We start from the raw sequence: 21,033 nt of genomic DNA on the forward strand, positions 1-21,033 counted from the left end.
CATAGATATGATACCAGAAACAACACCAAAATGGGTTTGGAACCCATTTATCGTGTAGCTGAAATTGTAACTATAACACATTACAAGATAAGGCACAAATATTTTATTAATGTATTGCTTCAATTAAATAAGATTCGACTGATAACTAGCCTTTCAACCTTAACTACAACTACAACAACTCAATCTTATTTTCATTGTAGAAGTACTTGAAGGCAGATCCTAAGATTCATTGATCTGAGCTGCTACCTCTGGGCCTGTTAGTCATCGATACATTCACTGATCAATAGAATAACGTTTATTTTCAACGATTGTAGCTTTTCGAGCTTCTGGTGGGTACATATTTTTTCACATTGTAGTCCACCGTACGTTGAGGTATTTAAAAATGTCTTGTTTCACAAGATACCACGTTTAGGGGTCTCACAGGGCTAACTGGTACTAAACTTCAATCATCAACACCGAAGAGGTAATTCATAGTTACCATGCGCTCGTATACAGTGAAAAGATATTGAACACTATTAGTTTTTGTTTGTAAGACATCGTTTTGATCGTCGCTTGACAATATCGAAGAGAATTTTGTTAAAACTTTTGACCAATAGTGTATGTTTTAATATTATAATTTAGCTTTCTCGTTAAAAGTCAATAATTGTCTTATTACATCAATTAATTTTTGTTTCAAAGCTACAAATTTAATTCTCGATCCATTTCATACTAAATTTCCCCCTATTAAATGCTTCAATGCTACTTAATTATCCTTTAAAATCATTTCAGAATCGAAGGGTCCTATTAATGAAATTGTATTATTTCTATTACTGTTCAGCTTCCAGTTGAGACACTTCATTTAAGACGCTAACAGTGAAACGATTGATGGTAGCATTTAAATTTTATTTGCTTTACTCTTTCCAAAATAGATAAATTTATTAAGTTCGACAGTGTGTCTTCCTTAAAAGGATAAATAAGTGTATTCGAGGATTTTATACAAGAAACGATCTGCATTTTATTTGTAGATTCATCCATTATGTTTCTTTGTGAATGTAAATGGTTGCATTCAATGTCAATTTGGTCATAAGAATGATTCACTACGCTATAAACGATTTCTTTACTTTATATAAGCTATTGTAGTTCAATTTTTTAGCACAAAAAGATCGAGGGAATGGGAATATAACAAATTCAACTTGTATGCATATCGACTAACTTGATGCCATTTTGTAGAAATATAACAATACTGCACTACACTCTATAACAGCACTTACAAATACACTGTGTGACGGGTGATTTGATAAGTAAGTTATCGTCTTCAGAGACTGAAGGTGCCTTTCACTAAAATATTTGTATGAAAAAAACGAATAGTGCTTTAGTGCTTCTCCATAAGTGGTCATGTACCTTATCAAGCATGTTAGTTGGTTATTATATGGAATATTTGAAAACGATCTTGCCGCAATGCTCAATAATTGGATTTCTGAACTTATTTTCCAATTTTTTTCACGAACGTAATAGCCAAAACTAGATTTTTTTCATAATTATTCCTATTTTTGACATGACATCATTTTCAGTTATGATTCGACCCATAAATCCGACTCATTTTGTTTGAGCCGTGTCAAGGCCTGGGAAATGTTTACTACAATGTGCTTTTGGCCCAAAAAGGGAAAACGGGACAACCAACATGCTGATAGCTTACGCATGGTTAACCTAACCAAACCCTCGTCGTCAATCAAGCTGATACTTCCACGCTTGAATTCAGCTTTCTCAAGTTCATAAATGATGGCACATAGTCTCAAACACATTGCCTAATTCCTCTCCCATTTGCGTATGCGTAAACCAAATACAGGGTTATTCTAAATGATGGGCCCATTTTAAAAAAATCGTATTCGTATTCGTAAGTACAAATGCTGCATTGATCATTTTTATACTAATGAAAAGAGGAAGTTTGAAAGTTTTTTCTTAATGTATTACAAGTGTTCAATGTAGCCTCCAGCTGCTGCACGGCAAACACCTACGCGTCATCTGTGTGTGTGTGTGTGTGTGTCATCCTCCATTATTTCTAACACATTATCGCAAAATTCGAGAAGCTTCTTTTTGTCATTAGTGTTGAGAGCCTGCACGAGATCTAAACGGTAAGGCTTGAACAGCAAACGCCGTCTCAGAACTTTCCATACAGTTGGTTTGGGTATTCCAAGTTTTCTACTAGCTCTATTGGTAGACATACTTGGACTGCGACAAAATTGTTAACCTATCCACCTGACATCATCTTCTGACACACGCTTCTAGTCTTTTTAAATTGACTAAGCCAACTACTAATGTTTTTCATACTTTTGATTGTTTAATACCAAACTAAGCTCGAAATGTTCGCTGCACTACAATTCGCAACTCACTTCTTGCGAACTCAATAACATGGAACACCTTGTGCCCCACAGTCGCCATCTCACTCACAACTGGCAGTGACCGAGAATGGGGGCCCATTGTCGCGGGAGCTCTAGCGGTCGCTTCTGGAACCTTCACACTTGTAATACATTAAAAAATATTTGCATATATTTGCATAAAAAATATTTTCGTTGGTAAAATAATTATTCATGTAGCATTTGTATTTTAATAAATCAAATTCTTAAAAATGGGTCTATCATTTAGAGTAACCCTGTATTTAGTGACAGCTCGACATTCGATTTTTCGCATTTACAGAAATTTCTGAAGAGTTAACCTCCAAAATAGCATAAACATTCAGAGTATTTATTGTAATGATATTTCAAATGCTTAGAGAGGAAATGGTTAAGCTTCGACAGAAAATCTATCAGTAATTTAAGCCTATGGTAAAAGCACTTTTGTGAACTTGTACACAAAACAACATACATGGAATACCTACTATTTATCCTATACTTTCAAATGACACTCTTCACACTTTTTTATTTAGCGAGTTAAGAGGTTATTTGTTAAATATTTGCCTTTTCCTTGGGATCATTATCGTACAAGTCCGCTGCTCCCTTGAAAGCAAAGTAATCCATTATATTGTCACTGCTATGAGCTGGTTTAGCTGACGAATAGAGTGATAAGTCTCCAGAAATAGTAGACCTAGTACAGTCTTTGTTGTGAGCTAGACTACAATATCATGGTATGATGCATCATCAATAAAGAAAACATTGCGCGTTGACAAACATAGTATGAGTTTGCTCACAACACATTTTTTGTGGTTGATGATGTTCGTGTCATCATGAAAAAACCGTAAAATGTTGAGAAGTTCAATGCAAAAGTGGCTATATCAGTTTAACTGAAGATGAGCGTTTAAGACGGTCAAAATTTCGACAAACTAAAGTACACCAAAATGGTATTGAAGCTAGAGAGATAGGAGAGGCTATCGCTATATCGCTATAACCACGTATTGCCTGAAGAATGATACATGTCTCAGCTATACGTGAGTTAGATGCTGCGTTTTCTCACCACAGACCAAAAAAAAAAAATTCAAACGAACCATTCCCAGACCTTGTTGTCATGGCTTAATCAAAATAAGTCAAATTTTTGGCATCGATTCATAGCTAGGGATGACACCCTAGGGGTATCCATCACTACATCCGTAAAACAAAAAAACAATCAGGACATACTCCGAAAAGGCAAGAACGGTTTTATCGGCCGGAATATTGATGGCGAGCTTTTTGTGGAATTGTGTTCATCGACTATCTTTTAAAACATGGAATAATAACAGTAGAGAATTATTTGCTTGATAAGATACAGTATTTGAAAAAAAAAGGAAGTTCTTGTTTACCGAATACACAAGATCAAGCCCCCAGTAACTTGTCTCCAACTTTAAATGCATATTTTGATGACAAGCATTACTTGGATTGATTGGAAAGGATAAAGCATCGATGGAAAAAGTGTATGGACTTGAAAGGAAGCTATGTTGAACAAAAAATGATCCTGGAAAAAGATGTCTTGTTTTTTTGTTTTGTTCACGAATGTGTGACTAATGCGCATTGAAAGCTTAGGGACAAAAATAAATTACACAAGCTGTAATTTATCTTCTTCTTCAGTTTCTATACTAATTTCAGTCGCGTTTCAATTAAATCATAAACAACTATCGTTAAAATACTTGAGTCTTGGAACTTGTAGTAATCACTGCAGCTGCAATCGAAAAATAAAATTAATAAATTACGCCTATGTAGGTAGGGAATCGAGAATGAGTGGGTACTGAAGATAATAGTGGAAATAACAAAACAGAACATTAATTAAGACGAGAGCCATCGCTATTGTCTTTGGTAGAATTGAGGTGAGTACTGACTTGAACTCAATTTTCTCATTAGTCTTTTTTAAGTCAAATTAAAATCATCAATCATTCTGGAAATGACTAGTTTCTTTGTGTTAGGAAAACTGAAACTTGATCAAAGTAGCTTTCTCTTTTTCAAGAAACTCATTACTAAGAATTTGCCATTCTAGGTCAGTCTGATAATATTGAGATTATCAATTTCGATTAACCATTTTTTATTATTATTTTACGAACTTTTAGATGATCAATTGTTATTGTTTGGTATTGAGGTAGTTTTATAACTGATAACATATCAAGATATTTGTTTTTTTTTTGTTCAAAAATGGTGAAAATTCTATATTAATTGAGTAAGTACAATGACAATATTGATCAATAAAAACCAGCTACTAAATAATCAATTATAATAATATGCTCTGACTATTAAATTGTACAATAATACAAATGTCTGATACAGAAGGCTTGGATATATATAAATAAAAACCTGAGATGGGAGTGCTTTCAATATTTATTCCAAAAATACCTCCAAGTCCTATTATTTTATTGGGACGCTTCGTATTCCAGGCCCGTAACTTGTAAATACGGGGTGAGTCATGAGGAATATTACATTCTTCTACTATATGTAGAGTCTTCATAAATTTTTATTGGCAAAAGTAGGAGTTTTTAACCAGAGGGGCACGCCTCCGATGAGGGGCGTAGAGAGATGTCAAGGGGGGCGAAGAGCGTTTATAATTTCTTTTTTTATACCACTGACACCTTTAAAAATAGATAATGAGACGAATGTAAAGTATCGGGAAGAGGATGATTGTGTCGTTTCATTGCGAAGTACCTATGGCCATCTTCCATCTTCATTATCAGATCAGTACCATGATGATAAGTCATCATAATTTTCATCGATTTTCAAATCACAAAGATGCTAAAGAAGTTTTCATTTCAAAAAATGAACAAATAACATTTCAATGTAATGTTTGATTTTCATTATAGACGCATAAAATTAATGAATTTAAACATCATGGCTATTCTGTAAACCACTGTTTTAAAACGTCGGCGTCGTCAATCGCAGTTTATACATATACAAGTTTCGACAAGTCACAACATGAAACATTTCCGCAAACTTGCGACAAAATTGACGTACCGTTGTGCATTTTTTGTTAAAAAATCAGTTCGAGTGTGCAAAATTATTGTGTTAAAATGTTTGTGTTTATTAACTGCAATCACCATTTTTATTTGATGAGGTGATATTGGTGATAGAGCGGGAACGCTTTCTTGAATCGGCCTTTGTGACTGATTGTTCATTTATTATTTGTTTTTATTGTTATAGAAGCAACAATATCCTACCCTGGTTTTGAAGGCAAAAGAGTTTTTGTCTTCTAAAGCAGAATCACTCAAGCGGATGAGATTGGATAAATCGGGAAGTTATCATCACATAGCTTCATTTGAAATAGCTTTTATGATAGTAAAACAAAAGAAATCACATACTATCGGTGAAGAATTAATAAAACCATGTACCCTAAACGCCACGTAGATAATTTTAGGCGAAGATAAAGAGCAAAAAATGAAATCTATTTCTCTCTCGAATAACACAGTTAGTGTAGAATCGATGACATTGCAGCAGACATTAAGTCACAAATAATTAACAAAGTAGAATTATCACCATTTTTTGCCATTAGTTGCGATGAATACACCGACAACGTTAATTGCGCACAATTAATAGTGTATGTTCGTTATATCGGCGGAAATATCATATTAGAAGAGATTTTATACTCCAAATCTTTGATAGCAGGTACTAAATCTGAAGATATATTTAAAAAAATTTCGTTGAAAAAATAATTTGGATTGGAATAAGCTCATTCGACTTTGCACAGATAGGTGTTCGGGGTTAGTTAAAAAACTCAAGGAAAAAAATCCCTCGATGATTATTACACATTGTGTTATTCATAGGCAAGCTTTGACTTCCAAAGCTTTGCCACAGAAATTACGCCAGACTTTGGACTCAGCTCTAAAAATTGTCAACTACATCAAGATCAGCGCTTTGAACAGTCGGTTATTTATGTACATTACTCTGCGAGGATTTCGATTCTGATCACAAAGTTCTTCTTATCCATACAGAAGAACGTTGGCTTTCCAAAGGCAACATGATTGCTCGCCCTTATGAATTGAAAGAAGAGGTAATTATTTTTTCTCACAATGTTCAAATATGACATATTTCAATGGAAGTTTGCTTATTTATCTGACATATTTGGTACCTAGATCGAGCTAAACTTGAAACTTTAGGGCAGCAACTATAATATAATAAACAATTACGATTATATTCAGAGGTTCATAGCAAAGCTTCAACTTTGGAATCAAAGATTATCCTCTGAAAATGTTATATCTTTTTCTTGGCTGTTCGAAGCAACTAAAAATAACACACTGGATGCAAATTTGAAAGCTGACATAAAAGCTCATTTGCAAGAGCTGGAAGACGAATTTCGCCGATACTATTGACGAGACATCGATTCCGAGTCACCAATATAGCACATGACAAGTAATCCATTTGTTGTCAATGAGTTAACAGTAGAAGTTCAGGAAGAATTTCTAGAAATGAAGGCTGATTCGTCCATGAAAGATGACTTTCATCTTTTGACATTGGAGCAATTTTTTAATTACCTGTTAATTCGAAATTTTCCTCTCTTGCTTTACGAGTACTAGTTCCTTTTTCTTCAACTTACTCGTGTGAGAGAGGCTTTTCTGATCTAGTATTAATTAAAATTAAACAACGAAATCGTCTTGATGTCGATAGCGATCTAATGATAGTTCTGACAAAAACAGAACCTAAAATTAACCAACTGATTCTGAACATGCAATCTCAAGTGACTCATATAATTTTCTTTCTAATAAAAAGGCTTTTAAGTACATGATGTGCGTTTTTCTGTATTTATTGAGAATCTAAAAGAAGGGGGGGCATGAAAAAATTATTAATAGTCTGAGGAACCTCAACAAAACAAAGGTTGAGGAGCCCTGAACTATATTGTTTTCGTAGCTCAATTGATTTTTCAAATTTTCTCTTGAAGCAATATAAAACTATTCAGCCTTCGACAGGTATTAGCTAAACTTCAAAGCTGGTTTTGGAGAAATCAATTCAGGGATTGGTACTCAATATTGCACCCTGTATAATATTTATTTAAACGCAATGAATGCTTTCCAAATTACATAAATAACTAATGAAAATAACATACACTACAAAGCTTTTGCATCTTTATCAAATCTTTAAGAACGATTAAATTTTATCAATCATGAAACAACCTTAATGACTTATTTTATAATAAGGTATCAATTTAATGAAAATGTTATAAATTTCTAGTATTTCAAGTAAAATGATGAACTGTATCAAATTACAATAACAACAAACACCAAATAACAAAAAGCAGTAGCTAATAACAAACAATAATTTTAAAATAATAACTAAAATTATGTATAAATAAGATGTGGAAAAGATACAACAATTCTAACAGAATGAATATAATTTGAAATAGATTCTTGAAGTGGAACCCAGCAGCCTTTATATATTTTGAATGCCGAGTTGTTAATTAATTAATACTAGGAAGATCGTTTCTAATAGTATCACAAAATTGTACGATTCTATGAATTAATTGTTGTCTGACAATGGGCCATCAGAAATACGATAACGGATAGATAAGCTCGAGCTATGTTTAAAAACATGAAGAAATTTTATATCAGCAAAGATATTTCTTCATAACTAAAATTAAGAGTAGTCAGGTGCTACATATTTTCTGTTTTTTTTTCTAAGAAGAAAAGGCTTGAAACACAACTGAGACTACTTTAAGAATTTTTCGAAATGTAGATAAATCGGCGTATTTGGAATATCCTGGACGGAGCACATCACCAACATAAAAGTTGTGCAGACATTAGAAAAATATAAAAAAGTTCTCTTTATGCAGTATTAACCCTCAAATAACGTTAATAATTAATTGTTGTCTCTTACTAATATTCTCTGTGTAAACTAGTTACATCAATCAATCAATCAAATATGGTAATCAACATGATCAATTATCCACCTGTTACCATAAACATTATTTGGATGTTGTTTCTCTATAACTAAAAAGTGGAGGGATGCCTCATCATGCCGAAAATACATCGGAAAACAACGTTCATGCTGTCAAGAACCGAAAATCTTGGCTGAGAATGATATTCTAGAATAACCTGTGAATTTTCTTATGTTCACGTGAATTACGGAAATTATTTATCATATGTTTTGTAAGCTGAGCTTCACCTGTAAAAAGAATCCAGTAGAGCGTTCATCGATACTTGTTAAACCATCTACAATCCACATCTCCAGGATGTAGCCGCTGAACCATTTAAATATATACAGTTACAGATGATTTTTTTGTAGGACCCTTTTTACTTTTGATTGAGTAACATCAAGATATCGACTTAGTTTAGTGCTTATCGTAGGGTTCATAGTAACAGTGTCAATAATGCCGTCTATAGCGCTTCAATTTATATGTCAGTGTCATTTTCTCGCAAATAATTGAAAACTGACCTAAATCTCCTGTGATACTTTCAGCAGTTGCTTTACCATTAGCTCTACAGAGCTCATTAACAAAAATTATGTCAACATATTCTCTAGTCGAAAACTGGTGTGGCGATTTGAACGAAATTAAGAAAAGCAATACCCAAGCCAACACAATAGTACATAATGTAGATACAAACAAAAGAAATGTTTTTTCTGGTACACAGAAATAACGGTTGATAATGACATTAAAGACAAAAGCTATAAAAATAACAAGAAACATCAAACGGTCAACGTGAATTTTGATTTTAAAACTTTTTAGAGTTGATCTTAACTTTTTTTAGTACAGTTGATACAATGTATTATTATCTGACATAGAATATGATGAAACTGTGTAAATTCTTCATGAAACACTCTTTACATATGATGCAACGTTAAGTATCTGCTTGTATTATAAATCAATGCATTCTTCAATAGATGTGTCTATTGAAGTCCAATAAGAAAATCATTGGACTAGTAAATAAAGGCCCTCAATGTAGAAGATGATATTTGTTATGCAATAAGAATTATCTACTTACTGAGAAGGCAGTTGTGTTCATTGGAGTTGATTGCTCATTCTGGTTAATTGGAATTGCGTTTTCCTTCAACCCAATGCTTTTTGTAGTAGTATTAACATCGGTATTAGAAAGTTGCTCTTTCTCTGAAACAGTGAAAAACATTTGATCATAAAAACCCGGATTCTTATAAATGGTTTCATTACATTATTTTCACTGTCAATTTTCTAGATATAGCCATATTTAATTCATCGAGATTTAGTTTTATACTAGAAAGAACTAAAGACTGAGTTTTTCCTCAAATTTACATATTTTTATTTATTTATCTAATATTACAAACCATTATCTATCTAACTGAATATTGTCTTCTATCCTTCCAATGCATTATCTATTTTAAAAAGCAGCAGCAAGAGAAAGTGAGCTCTTAATAATATGCATTGAGTTACCTCAAAAGTAGTGGAATAAGAAGTCTGGAATTCAAAGTTGTGAAAGAAAATGTAGACCTTGGAGACATTTCGAAGTTAATCAGAAAGTTAGTGGAATCCAAAAATTATGATAATCATGGTAGAAGTAGAAATGAAAAGAAATCTAAACTCTCAGTGACAACCTAGAAGCTATTTTACAGCAAATACGATTTTATCTATATTATTTACATAGAACCAAGAGATGATAACATAAATACAAGAGGAAATAAATATTCTTCTTCTTCTTCTTCATCCTGAATCTATGTTGTCAATCCACTTCTTTCGTGGTGGACCTTTACTCCGTGTTCCAATTGGAAATTTATACCTTAATAGTTCTACCGGTCATTCTTACTACTTATATTTCGACTTCTTTACGCTGTAATACCTATACGTTTGAAGGTTTCGCTTCTTTCTAGTAGTGTTTCTTCCCGAGTCTCGGCTGCAGTGCTTCTGGGTATATTAAGAAACCTAGTGGCACTGTTATCAGTCCCAAACCCTTAAAAAAAATATAAAGGTTTGGGAGCCAGGTTAGCAGAAAACAGATAACTAGCTCAAAGTACCAAAACAAAGTCTATGATATGGACTGATTCAACGTTCACAACTCATTCATAGGAAAAGAATATAGGGAATATAGTTAAAAATATAAAACAGAATACGGCGACAGTGAGACCAATCATCATGTATGGAGCACTGGTCTGGAGCACTAGAACTGGTCTGAATACCAAGAGAATTAATCTCTCAAAGTGACAGAAAAGTATTTACGTAGAATTTTTATAGGATTTATGAAGGGTACGCCTAGAATGTTCGTAGAAATTGATTAATTTGGGCAAAACCGCAGGATGAGATAAAAGTTTAGATCTGAGGGAAATTCACCTAAAAAAAAATAGGAATACAAGTGTATGGTTCTAGATACATAAAATCTAAGGGGTTGACAAAACAAAAGTATTTTCCATATCTGCCATAATATCAGAGATTTTTTAGACAAATTTGATAAGCTACATAAGAAGAAGAATGTTACCCTGCAATGGGTTCCAAATCACAGCGAAGTGGAAAGAAAGTAGATAGTAAAGTAGAGGCTGAAAAACTCTTCATAGAACCTAAAATCTTCTACTAAAGGACATTAGAGAAAATACTGAAGAAGTTTATAGGGAAAAATCATTAATAGTCTACATATGTTGAGACTGGCAAAGATTCTATTTGATTTCTATAACCAAATGAGATCTGAGGATAATTTTACTGCCTCAAGTGACATCTAAAGATTCTAGATTTAGTAGAGGCTGCAACGTGTACATTTTGCTACATAAGAGATGAATTCTCTATCCTTACACTCTCGAAGTGTACTACTCCTGGTGGATAGAACATAAAGATATTTGTCAACTGGAGATATTCCACATCTTAAACTTGAAATGTGGTTAATAGGTTGATAGATCCGTTGGATCGTAGTGTACAAGACACCCTAAAATATAAATACATACATCAGAATTGTGCAAAAATAATATATTATAACTAAAATCAAGAGTAGTCGGGTGCTACAAATTTTCTGTTTTTTTATAAGAAGAAAAAGCTTTACTTTAAGAATTTTTCGAAATGTGGATAAATCGGCGTAGTTTTAAAATATACTGGACGGATCACATCACCAACATGAAAGTTGTGCAGATATTAGAAAAAGATATAAAAGTCGTCTTCACAGTAGTAACCCTCAAATAACGTTAATAATTAATTGGATGGAGCTAGGCTCTATAAAGAGCTTTTCTTTTCTAAATAGTTACGAGCAATTCTAAATCTTTAGCCATTCTTCTCAGTATCTCCATATTGGTTACTCTATCAGTCCAAGGTAGTCTTGAAATGTGTATATACAGCCACATTTCAAAAACTTCTAATTTTTACAATGTTGCTACTTTTAGTGTCCACTTTTCCACACAGTAAAGCAGCTTGGAGAGTACGTAATATTTTGTGGCTTGCCATTGGGTACCAATGCTTAGGTTGATGTTGCTCAAGAGCTTTCTCATTTTTATGAATGTGGATCTTGCCATTTCAATTCTAACCTTAATCTCTAAATCAGTATTTGAAGCGGTGTACTCTCTCAATGGGATCCGTTTTGATAAACAAATCTACATTTTGTATTTTTCTGTTACTCATCATCATAAATTTGGTTTTCTTTCTGTTGATATCAAGACCAGCTTGTTGTTACTCTATTGAGTATAATCTGGATGAATATCTCTATAAATATTTGCTCTGAGTACAAGTCGAACAGCAATGGCGATAAAATGCAACCCTGCCTAACTCCCCTAGCAATGACTATATCCTGACTTTTCATGTCTCCATATTGGATATGTGCAATACAGATTTTTTATAATCTGAATATCCTTGGTGTCGAGTCTTGAACGATATAATAGTTCTATAAGTTTGTCGTGGTTGATAGTGTCAAATTCTTTCTCGTAATCGATAAAGCAAGCATAAACTATTTTTGTTGATCTAGGCATCTCTTAATCAAGACCTTCATCGCAAAGAGGGGCTCTCGTGTACTATAACCGCATGTAAATCCAAACTGTGTATGACCTATACGCTCTTCTAATCTTGTTCTTATTCTGGAATGAATAATTCTTAAGAATACCTTCAGGGTGTGGCTCATTAAGCTTATCAGGCGATATTCGTTGCATTTTTCTGAGTTTGCTTTTTTGGGGAGTGTTATAAACGTAAATTTCAACCAGTTGGATGGAATTTGACAGGTATTAATCTAATTAAACAGGTTTAACACGATATTCAGATTGTTATCATTGATAACTTTCAAAAATTCAACCGGTTGCTTTTCCATCCTTTGTTTGTTCTAGGGCTTTTATTTACCTCACTTTTTATTATCTCGGGTCCATCCAGATCACAAGTGTTCATGGCATGACGATCATCAGTAAACAAATTTTTGATGTAGGTTTCCCATATTATCTCTAACTGATCTTCCTTGTCTATAATGATCTTGTTGTTTTAGTCTGCCAGCTCTCCAACATGGCTTTCGCTGTTAGTATAGGTAAATCCTTTGACTCTTTTATGTATGCTAAGACTGTCATGTCTCCATTCCAGCTCTTCTACCTCTTGACATTTTTCTCTTATCCAGTCATTCTTTTTCTTCTGTTCGAAGCTGCGAATTTTCTTCGTTCGCGCTATTCCGTATAGTATCGCGTGAATAAATCAGTCCTTTCCAATATGACTGGTGGTAGATGTTATCGTCAGACTATTATTAATGTTTTCCATAAACTTAGTTTCCATTTTAGGGTTTCTAATCTGACCCTTATCTAATCTTTCTTTAGTTACTTTTTACAACGAGGACGTGATCGGAGTTTATATCGACTCCTGGATATGTTTTTTCCACTATAATGAAATAGCATTACGGAATCTTGTTTATTGTTATAAAGTCTATCTGGTGTCTAACAATTTATTCCGGTCTGTTGTGCGGTGCCTCCCAATTGTATAACCTTCTCAGTGGTAGCTGAAACCAGTTGAATTTTTCTCTTGGCAAAACTGTATTAGTCGATCATCCCGTTCATTCCTTGCCCTCAAACCAAACTTCCCAACTACATTTTCTACTTCGCCTCTTCCTATTTTGTCATTGAAGTCTGCCATTATAATAGTTACGTCTTGTTTTTTCAGCTGTGGGAGCAGATACCTGAATGATATTTACATCCAAAGGACGCGAATGTATTCAGATTAACATGCATCGTTCTGAGTACGGTATGAAATTTCTAATGTGTTTTCTGATTTCATTATTTTTTTAGAACAGCTACTCCATGTTGGTGATTGGCATCTTCCTCTCTGCTGCCCGAATGAAATATTATTGCATCCTCCTTCTCGCATTTGCCACTACCTGGCCACCTTATTTCACTCATACCCAGCAAGTCTCTATTAAGTCTCTTCATTTCGTTGCTTAGTTTTCCAGACTGAAAGAGTGTTCTAACGTTCCATGTAGCTATATTGATGGTATTTCTTTCGATGTTCCTCTCCAGTCGCATATTTTCCGCGCAAGGCCAGGTATCCATCGTTGCGTCGCCGGTCGCTGATTTCACATCGTCAAGCCCGGAAACTCGACGATGTCGTTCGCTAGCCGGATCGCATGGCTTACCGTCTCTGAAGTTCCTACTCATCATGATGGTTTTACTAGGGATGCCTACTCAGGCCGTTAATACGGTGGTTTTCATTAATTGGTCCTACATAGTAATGGAATGCTATCTTCAGGAGTAATGAAAATCGGTGACAACAACCTAACAAGAAAGAAGAGTGGGATTACCAATACCAAAAAAGGCATCACTGTCGTAAACGGATGAAAAAATGGTGATATTATCAAGTTCCAATACTACAAAATCAATCAATCAAAATAAAAATAAATCATCGATATAAGAATTCGAAGAGATTATTTCGACAGAGAGTTTAAAGAAAGGAACTTATTTTCCTTAGACTACATCAAATAATGATTCTTCCAGAACAATTATATTAGGCAGCAAAAGAATACAGAAAGTCTAATATACAAAATTTAAAATACAAATGTATGTCTACGTGACCCATGACTAGAAAGAACAATGTATAGCTGTTCGCTATACTTATACTGATACTTATACTTTACTTATACTTTACTAATACTTCACTTATACTTTACTTATACTTTACTTCTATTTTCTGTCCTTTCTCTTTATTGATTATTTTCAATTGGCCACATCATAAGGGGATAAGGCCATTTAAGGGGATTTAAGATTAGGGATGTTTTTCTGATGTCTACATAATCTCTCTGTGTTTTTTTATACCAATTCATATTATATATTCTTTGTATGGAAAATAAACTGACCTATTTCTATTCCTATCCCTTTCTCTGTATCGTGTGAGGCTTACCATATATTTTGCTTTATCCTGCTTAATGTTTCCAAAATCATCCCAGAATAACTGAATTAAATGTGGGACGGAAAACCTTATCCTTATCATTTATACGATAGGTTACAAAAAAAAAGTATTAGATTCCCGCTTACGTTAAATCTAGCTTTTGTGTGGCCTTGCTTGGCTTAGAATTATTGACAAGGATTTCCAGTAGTTATTACAAACCAGTCGGCTTTGAGAATTGAGATTTCCTTTGCAGTGCTTTCGGAATGGAAGGAAAAAAGAGAAAAGTGCATTGGAAGTTGGAAAGATTTTCATATAATCCACTATTTTATTTGTGAAATCAGCTTTATTGGTTGGTAATTATGATATTTTATATCGTAGTCGAGTGGAAAAGTTTTGAAATGTTTCTTACTATGAAAACTTCATGTACCTATATATATATATATATATATATATATATATATATATATATATATATATATATATCACAAGTTTGTTGATTCTTATAAATGTAGAAGATTTTAGACTGTTATCTATATCTAATAGAATAAACTGTCTATTAATAGTTTGTAAGAAAACTTTGGTAATAAAAGATAATAAAAGATTCGAGGGATTCCAATTGAACTTCAAAGATAATTTGTTTATGAGATTACTTTCTGTAACTATGTATATCAATGTATATTTCTTATGACTAGGAAGTAGAGCATCGAACTCAAAAAATATGTTTATTCTCCATTAGAAATATTGTAGAAATAGACACAGAAATATTCTAACAATCAATATTTTTACAAGAAATTTTGTAATAAAAAATATATGCTTAATACCCTTGGTGATGCAACCGTGGAAAATTGGACTGCAAGCTTCAAAAGAGGTAAATTTTCCATTGAAGATGATGACCGATCGGGAAGTCCAGTTTCTCTGTCAGTCCCAGAAAATATCATGATTTTATCAGACCGTCTAATTGGGCTAAAACGGATATCTGAAGCACTGATTATTTCATACGAACGCGTTTATCGTATAGTTCACGTCAATTTGGACATGAGAAAAATTGCTGCAAAATGGATCCCCAAATGTTTGCATGTTGACCAAAAGCGTGCAAGGGTAGAAGCATCGCCTTCGATCTGTGCTCGATTTTAAAACGATGTAGACTTCTTAAGCCGAATTTTTACTATGGTTGAGACTTGGGTACATTTCTATGATCCAGAAACAAAGCAACAATCGATGGAATGGAGACACTCTGATTATCCAAGACCTTAGAAGTTTCGTGTTCAAAAATCTGTTGGAAAAGTTCTCGCTGCAGTTTTTTGAGATTGCCATGGAGTAATCATGATTGATTTTTTGGATAAGGATAGAACAATAACTGGAGATCACTATTCGATATTACTGACCATTCTACTGGAAAAAATTGAAGAGAAAAAACGCGGAAAGCTATCCAAAGGTGGTTTGTTTTTGCAGGACAACGACCTTGCACACAAATCTCATATTGCCATGCAAAAAATTCGTGATTTAGGGTTTGAATTACCAGAACACCCCCTTATTCCCCAGATTTGGCTCAGTCCGACTATCATCTCTTTCCTCAACTGAAAAAAAGGTCGTAAATTTTCTCCCAACGAGGAGGTAATAAAAGCTGTGGAGGTCTGGTTTGCAGAGCAAGAAGAAACATTTTTTTTGAAAGGTCTAGAGACGTTGTAGGTTCACTGTAATAAATGTATCCAATTAAGAGGAGAATACGTTGGGTAATAAAATATTTTGACATTAAAATTTTCTTTGGTTCTATAGTAGCCTTAGAATTTTTCAATATATCCTCGTTTATATCAAGATTCATTCAGTATAATCATCAATTACATCCATGACTGAAGAAATTGGTCCAGCAGACAAAAAGATGACACTGAAATTGGAAGAGAAAGAAAATATACTGTGGCTAAAAGGAATGGTAAAAGAAGGAGATATACAAATAGAAATAGTGAAAAATGGAATTGTATTAAAAAATAATTGGATTAGATAGTTGATTTTCTAAAAATGTGGAAAAAGGGAACCTTTTGTGGACATGGAAACAAAAATCAAAAATTTGCTGCATAAATATGAAAGAAAGGAGTAAACGAAAGAAATGAAAAATCTGGCTTTGCGTAAGTGATGAAGGAAAGAACAAAATGAAATAGAACAAAACTAAGAGACGGAAATGGAAAGACTACGAGATGTGGCTATTAAGTAACGAGACTAGCGCTGCAACAAAAAAAGAATGCATGCGCCAAAGGCTAGCGCCTGTCAGCTGTTTAGCTTAAAGCCCAATCTTTGGAATGCAATGTCTACCGTATCTTCAGACAAATCAGTGTCGCCTTAGAAATAATTGAAGTAAAAATACAGGAAACGTGTATAGTAATGATTGTTAAGTGTTTCCAATATGGCCGAGAAGATGATTTACCATCGAGTCGCCGTTCATAAACGGTTAAGAAGATTGAAAAAGTCGGTAATCTTGTTTGGTTTTACCGTCCGAAAAGTATTCATGCGATGGCTGGATTTATAGATTTAAATATGTTCACATGTCGCGAAGTAGCGATACAGGAAGGGTCCAAAAGAATGAAATTTTTATCTCGATAATACTTATGCATCTAATCGTCTCTCTGAAAGCATAATATCGATAGATTTGAACAAGTTACAAAATGGAGAACGGCACGATATTGATGTGCCTGTTCGCATTTATAGTCTGATATGCTAAATGCAACAGTAATTCATTGTACAAGAATTTCATATATTGGTTTTATATCTTGACTTCTTATATACCCAAATATATCACTTTTTCCCCTTTTCAGTGTAGACTATCATCCACCTAATATCGAAGAATTTTACGATTTAAATCACCATTCAACATAAACATAGTTTCGTCAGAAAGCACATTTTTCTCCGCGTCTACTTGAACCTTGATTTGTTTACAACACAACAGTCCATTATCAAGAAATTTTTATATAATTGTTTGTACGGATGCACTACATTGGCACCTTGTTAAGTTCTACATCATTATCAAAATTATGGAGATATTAAGATTTCCTTGAACCGATACTAGTACAAACATTATCTCATCTCAAGTAAAGCTGCTGGTTTCCTATAAAATGTGTACATTTATCGAAACATGACATTTTCTGAATTGTTTCGTCTTGCAATTGTCAAGGAATTAAACTTTAATATTCTCAACTTAACGAGTTTCATAACTCCTTCTTACGATCCTTTTTAAATCATATTTCAGTAGCTTATAAGGGTTGATACAAGCCAATAGAATGTGGAGTGCTTCAAGGCGCATATCTAGTGACTTAATCACCCTTAAATCATGGTATTATTCTAATATTCTGCATGTCAACGTTTCAGTTTCATCATGAAAATACGTTGCTGCCTTTATTATTAAATAACACCACCATTGACGTCGTTGATTCTGTAATATTTTTAGGGTTTATTGAAGACAATTCTTTGAAATGGGCGTTACATATTGCCACTTCATCTAAAAAACTAAGTTCTGCCTGGCGCTAAGATCAGTTTTCAAAGAACTAAATCAATCCACCTCTATCTTTAATATGCCGTTATCGATTAGCATCTACGATATGCCCTCCCTTTTCTTCTGTGACACGACTCAATTTGAGCGAATCCTCTGACTACAAAATAGAACTGTTATATAATCCCTCAGATTAAACTGGCCTCACTACCAGGACTCCTTCAAATGATTCAAAATATTCCATTTTCATTTCTTATTCATCTTTAAATCCAGTTGCCTAATTCGTGAGTACACTCCTCCAATTTTGCACTGCTAACCGCTTAGGAACGTGAAGTACGACTTTTATCTTCCCACTCTAACTATCAGAATTACTTAAGGGCTCAATACTTTACAATGCAAAAAAAATCACAATCACTTGCTAATGAAACGAAAACTTTTTCTGCATTCGAAGGCATATTTACTGGAGAGTGGTTTAATGTTGTTGTCGATTTTTAATACAAATTGTTAGATATTTTAGGTTGCCGTATAGTTAGTTTTGTTATCTTTTTCAATTTGCCTTCGGTATAAAATTTATATCTCATATTTCATTATAAACAATGTAAGCTCTCTACTCACTACTACTACTTTTCTAAATTCATTTATATGATCTTTTTTGCTCGAACATAACAATTATGTTAGGTTATGCATACATAGTTTAAGAAACAATAGCTAATCTAAATTAAATTATCGAGTTTAAATGAACATCTCTCGACCTTCAATGCTTCCGCAAATATCAAATATCCCTTGAAACCTCATTAGTGCATTATCTATCCTAATTCAATTTATAACGCAGGTGCAAGTGTAATTCATTGATACCAATTAAGGACATTAACGTCTATGACACACCGACTTCACGAGGTAACCCCTTTATTGAATTAAGGATTTCATTCTATCATGTAAATTGAACTAAATTCGACTTTGATAGAGCACTAAATTTAATTTAATAATCGAATTCCGCTATTTCGTTTGTAGATTTCTGTTTAGCAAAGAGAAAATTCACAATAACGCATAGGCGGGTAGAAAATAATTATGTTCTATTTTACCCCTATAACATAGTCAGTTCCAGTACTATACTGAATACACTGCTACCTCCACCATTACACCAACACTAACAATTAAACTGTTTACCTTCAGTCTCTGAAGACGATAACTTGATTATCGAAACGCGATTCAGACAGTGTAATTGTGAGTGTTGGTGTATAAATATCGCCAAGGGTTCCAGAAATTCGAACTTAGTTGCAGTACTATACACAAAAAGTTTCAATGTTGGCAATGGCGGTCTGTTACTGCTAAGTGTCAAACGAACAAAAAGTGAGAAAGTCTCTGTTGATGAATTCGTCAAAATGAATAATAATCAAGATCATCAGTATAATGATTTTGACAGAAATGGGTTTATGGATAGTAGAGGCAACCAGCAACGAATCAGCAACCACCGAAAGTGGAAAGCTTTGAAAATAATCTCAAAATTCCAGCTATGATTTTGTACTATTTTGTACGTTTATAATCAATTTTTGTAAATTTGAAACTGGTATTTTTATTAAATTTTGTTTCAATGAACGAAAGAGATGTATGGTGGTTAATTGAATAAGTAACTGAAATAAACAAAGTGAATAGTTATATGGAGAAAGCAAGAAATTAATGTGATGAAACAAATGACTAAGAACGGTTAAAAAAATATACAAAGGAATTTTAGAAAAAAAGACAAATCGATAACTATGTATAATGTGGTCAAATTTGACCTGAACTAATCAAAGAATATAATTTCACGTATTTTGAATACAAATCACAAAAAGCCATGCGAATATGGTGACTTAGATATGTTTCTATGATTTGGATGTTGTTAGGAATGGTTTGGAGGGTTGATGGCACCCCTAAACATATAAGGGATAGTAGTTGAGGTTTCAAAATCGCGCTTGTGTCATAACAGCTGTAGCGATTCATACATTATACACTTAGTAGTTCAATCCAAAGTGGCTAACAGCTTTGTCAATACAAAGAGCTGATGTACAAAAATACATATCTCTCGATGGCACCTTGATATGTTCAAATGTTTTAGGTAGGAATAAATAATTTATTTTTATGTATGTGAATAGAAAAACTAATGGAGAAAATATGGAATTTTGATAAAAACGTTTGATACTTGATTTAAAAAAAAGATGTTCATGTGCAAAACAAATAATAACAATAATAAGATAAATTGAGGTTATATAAAACATAACGTCACACATTTCAAAATTTGCTTATTGTAATGATGCGGATCAGGAAATAGAAATCTCTAAACCTATTGTAGAAGCTGTAGGATCCCCGAACCAAGCGCCGCCATTTTGTGAAACTATACTTGCGAAAACCTCAGCAGAATTCATAAGAGAATTCAAAATAATGATGAGTGATGGTATTTTTTCGTTTCTTATTTTCACTCCTTAGATCTTTTAATATGTTTTAGTTAATAGATCATATTGATTTCAAATCTTTTTTTATTGAAAATTATTTTTAAATAAAAAATAAAAAAATATTGACGAACTAGTTTGATCCTTATAAAAATATGACTTGATATTGACAACTTGTATGTTATATTATATTAACAGATAACCTCCTACATAAATATCAAATGGAAATCTATTTTAATCACAATAAATAATTTCTCTTTAGTTGTCATAGAATAAAAGTTATTAGCAATCACCAAATAGAAATATAAAATCCAATTCTTTCAATCATTCAGAGCTTTCTTTTATAAAAGAATATATGGGTGGTTACTGTGGTTTTATTCTTTATCGTATTAATGACCTTTCAATATATTTTCTAAATAATGAGATGTCTGTCCTATGTAGACAGCGATACAATCATTACAAGGTATTTGAAATATAACATTACTTCTCTTGTTT

General features: G+C 33.2%; 1 protein-coding gene across 1 annotated transcript in view; it reads right to left on the minus strand.

Moving 5' to 3' along the window:
- LOC130899214 (follistatin-related protein 5-like) overlaps positions 1-21,033 on the minus strand; it is a 122,516-nt gene that overhangs the window by 87,903 nt on the left and 13,580 nt on the right. The window contains exon 2 of the mRNA XM_057808966.1: positions 9,335-9,456. Coding sequence (XP_057664949.1) covers positions 9,335-9,355 — 21 coding nt within the window. The 5' untranslated portion in view covers positions 9,356-9,456. The remainder of the gene's footprint in view (positions 1-9,334; positions 9,457-21,033) is intronic.

This window comes from Diorhabda carinulata, chromosome 11, assembly GCF_026250575.1.
Source record: "Diorhabda carinulata isolate Delta chromosome 11, icDioCari1.1, whole genome shotgun sequence".
NCBI classification, from domain to species: domain Eukaryota; kingdom Metazoa; phylum Arthropoda; class Insecta; order Coleoptera; family Chrysomelidae; genus Diorhabda; species Diorhabda carinulata.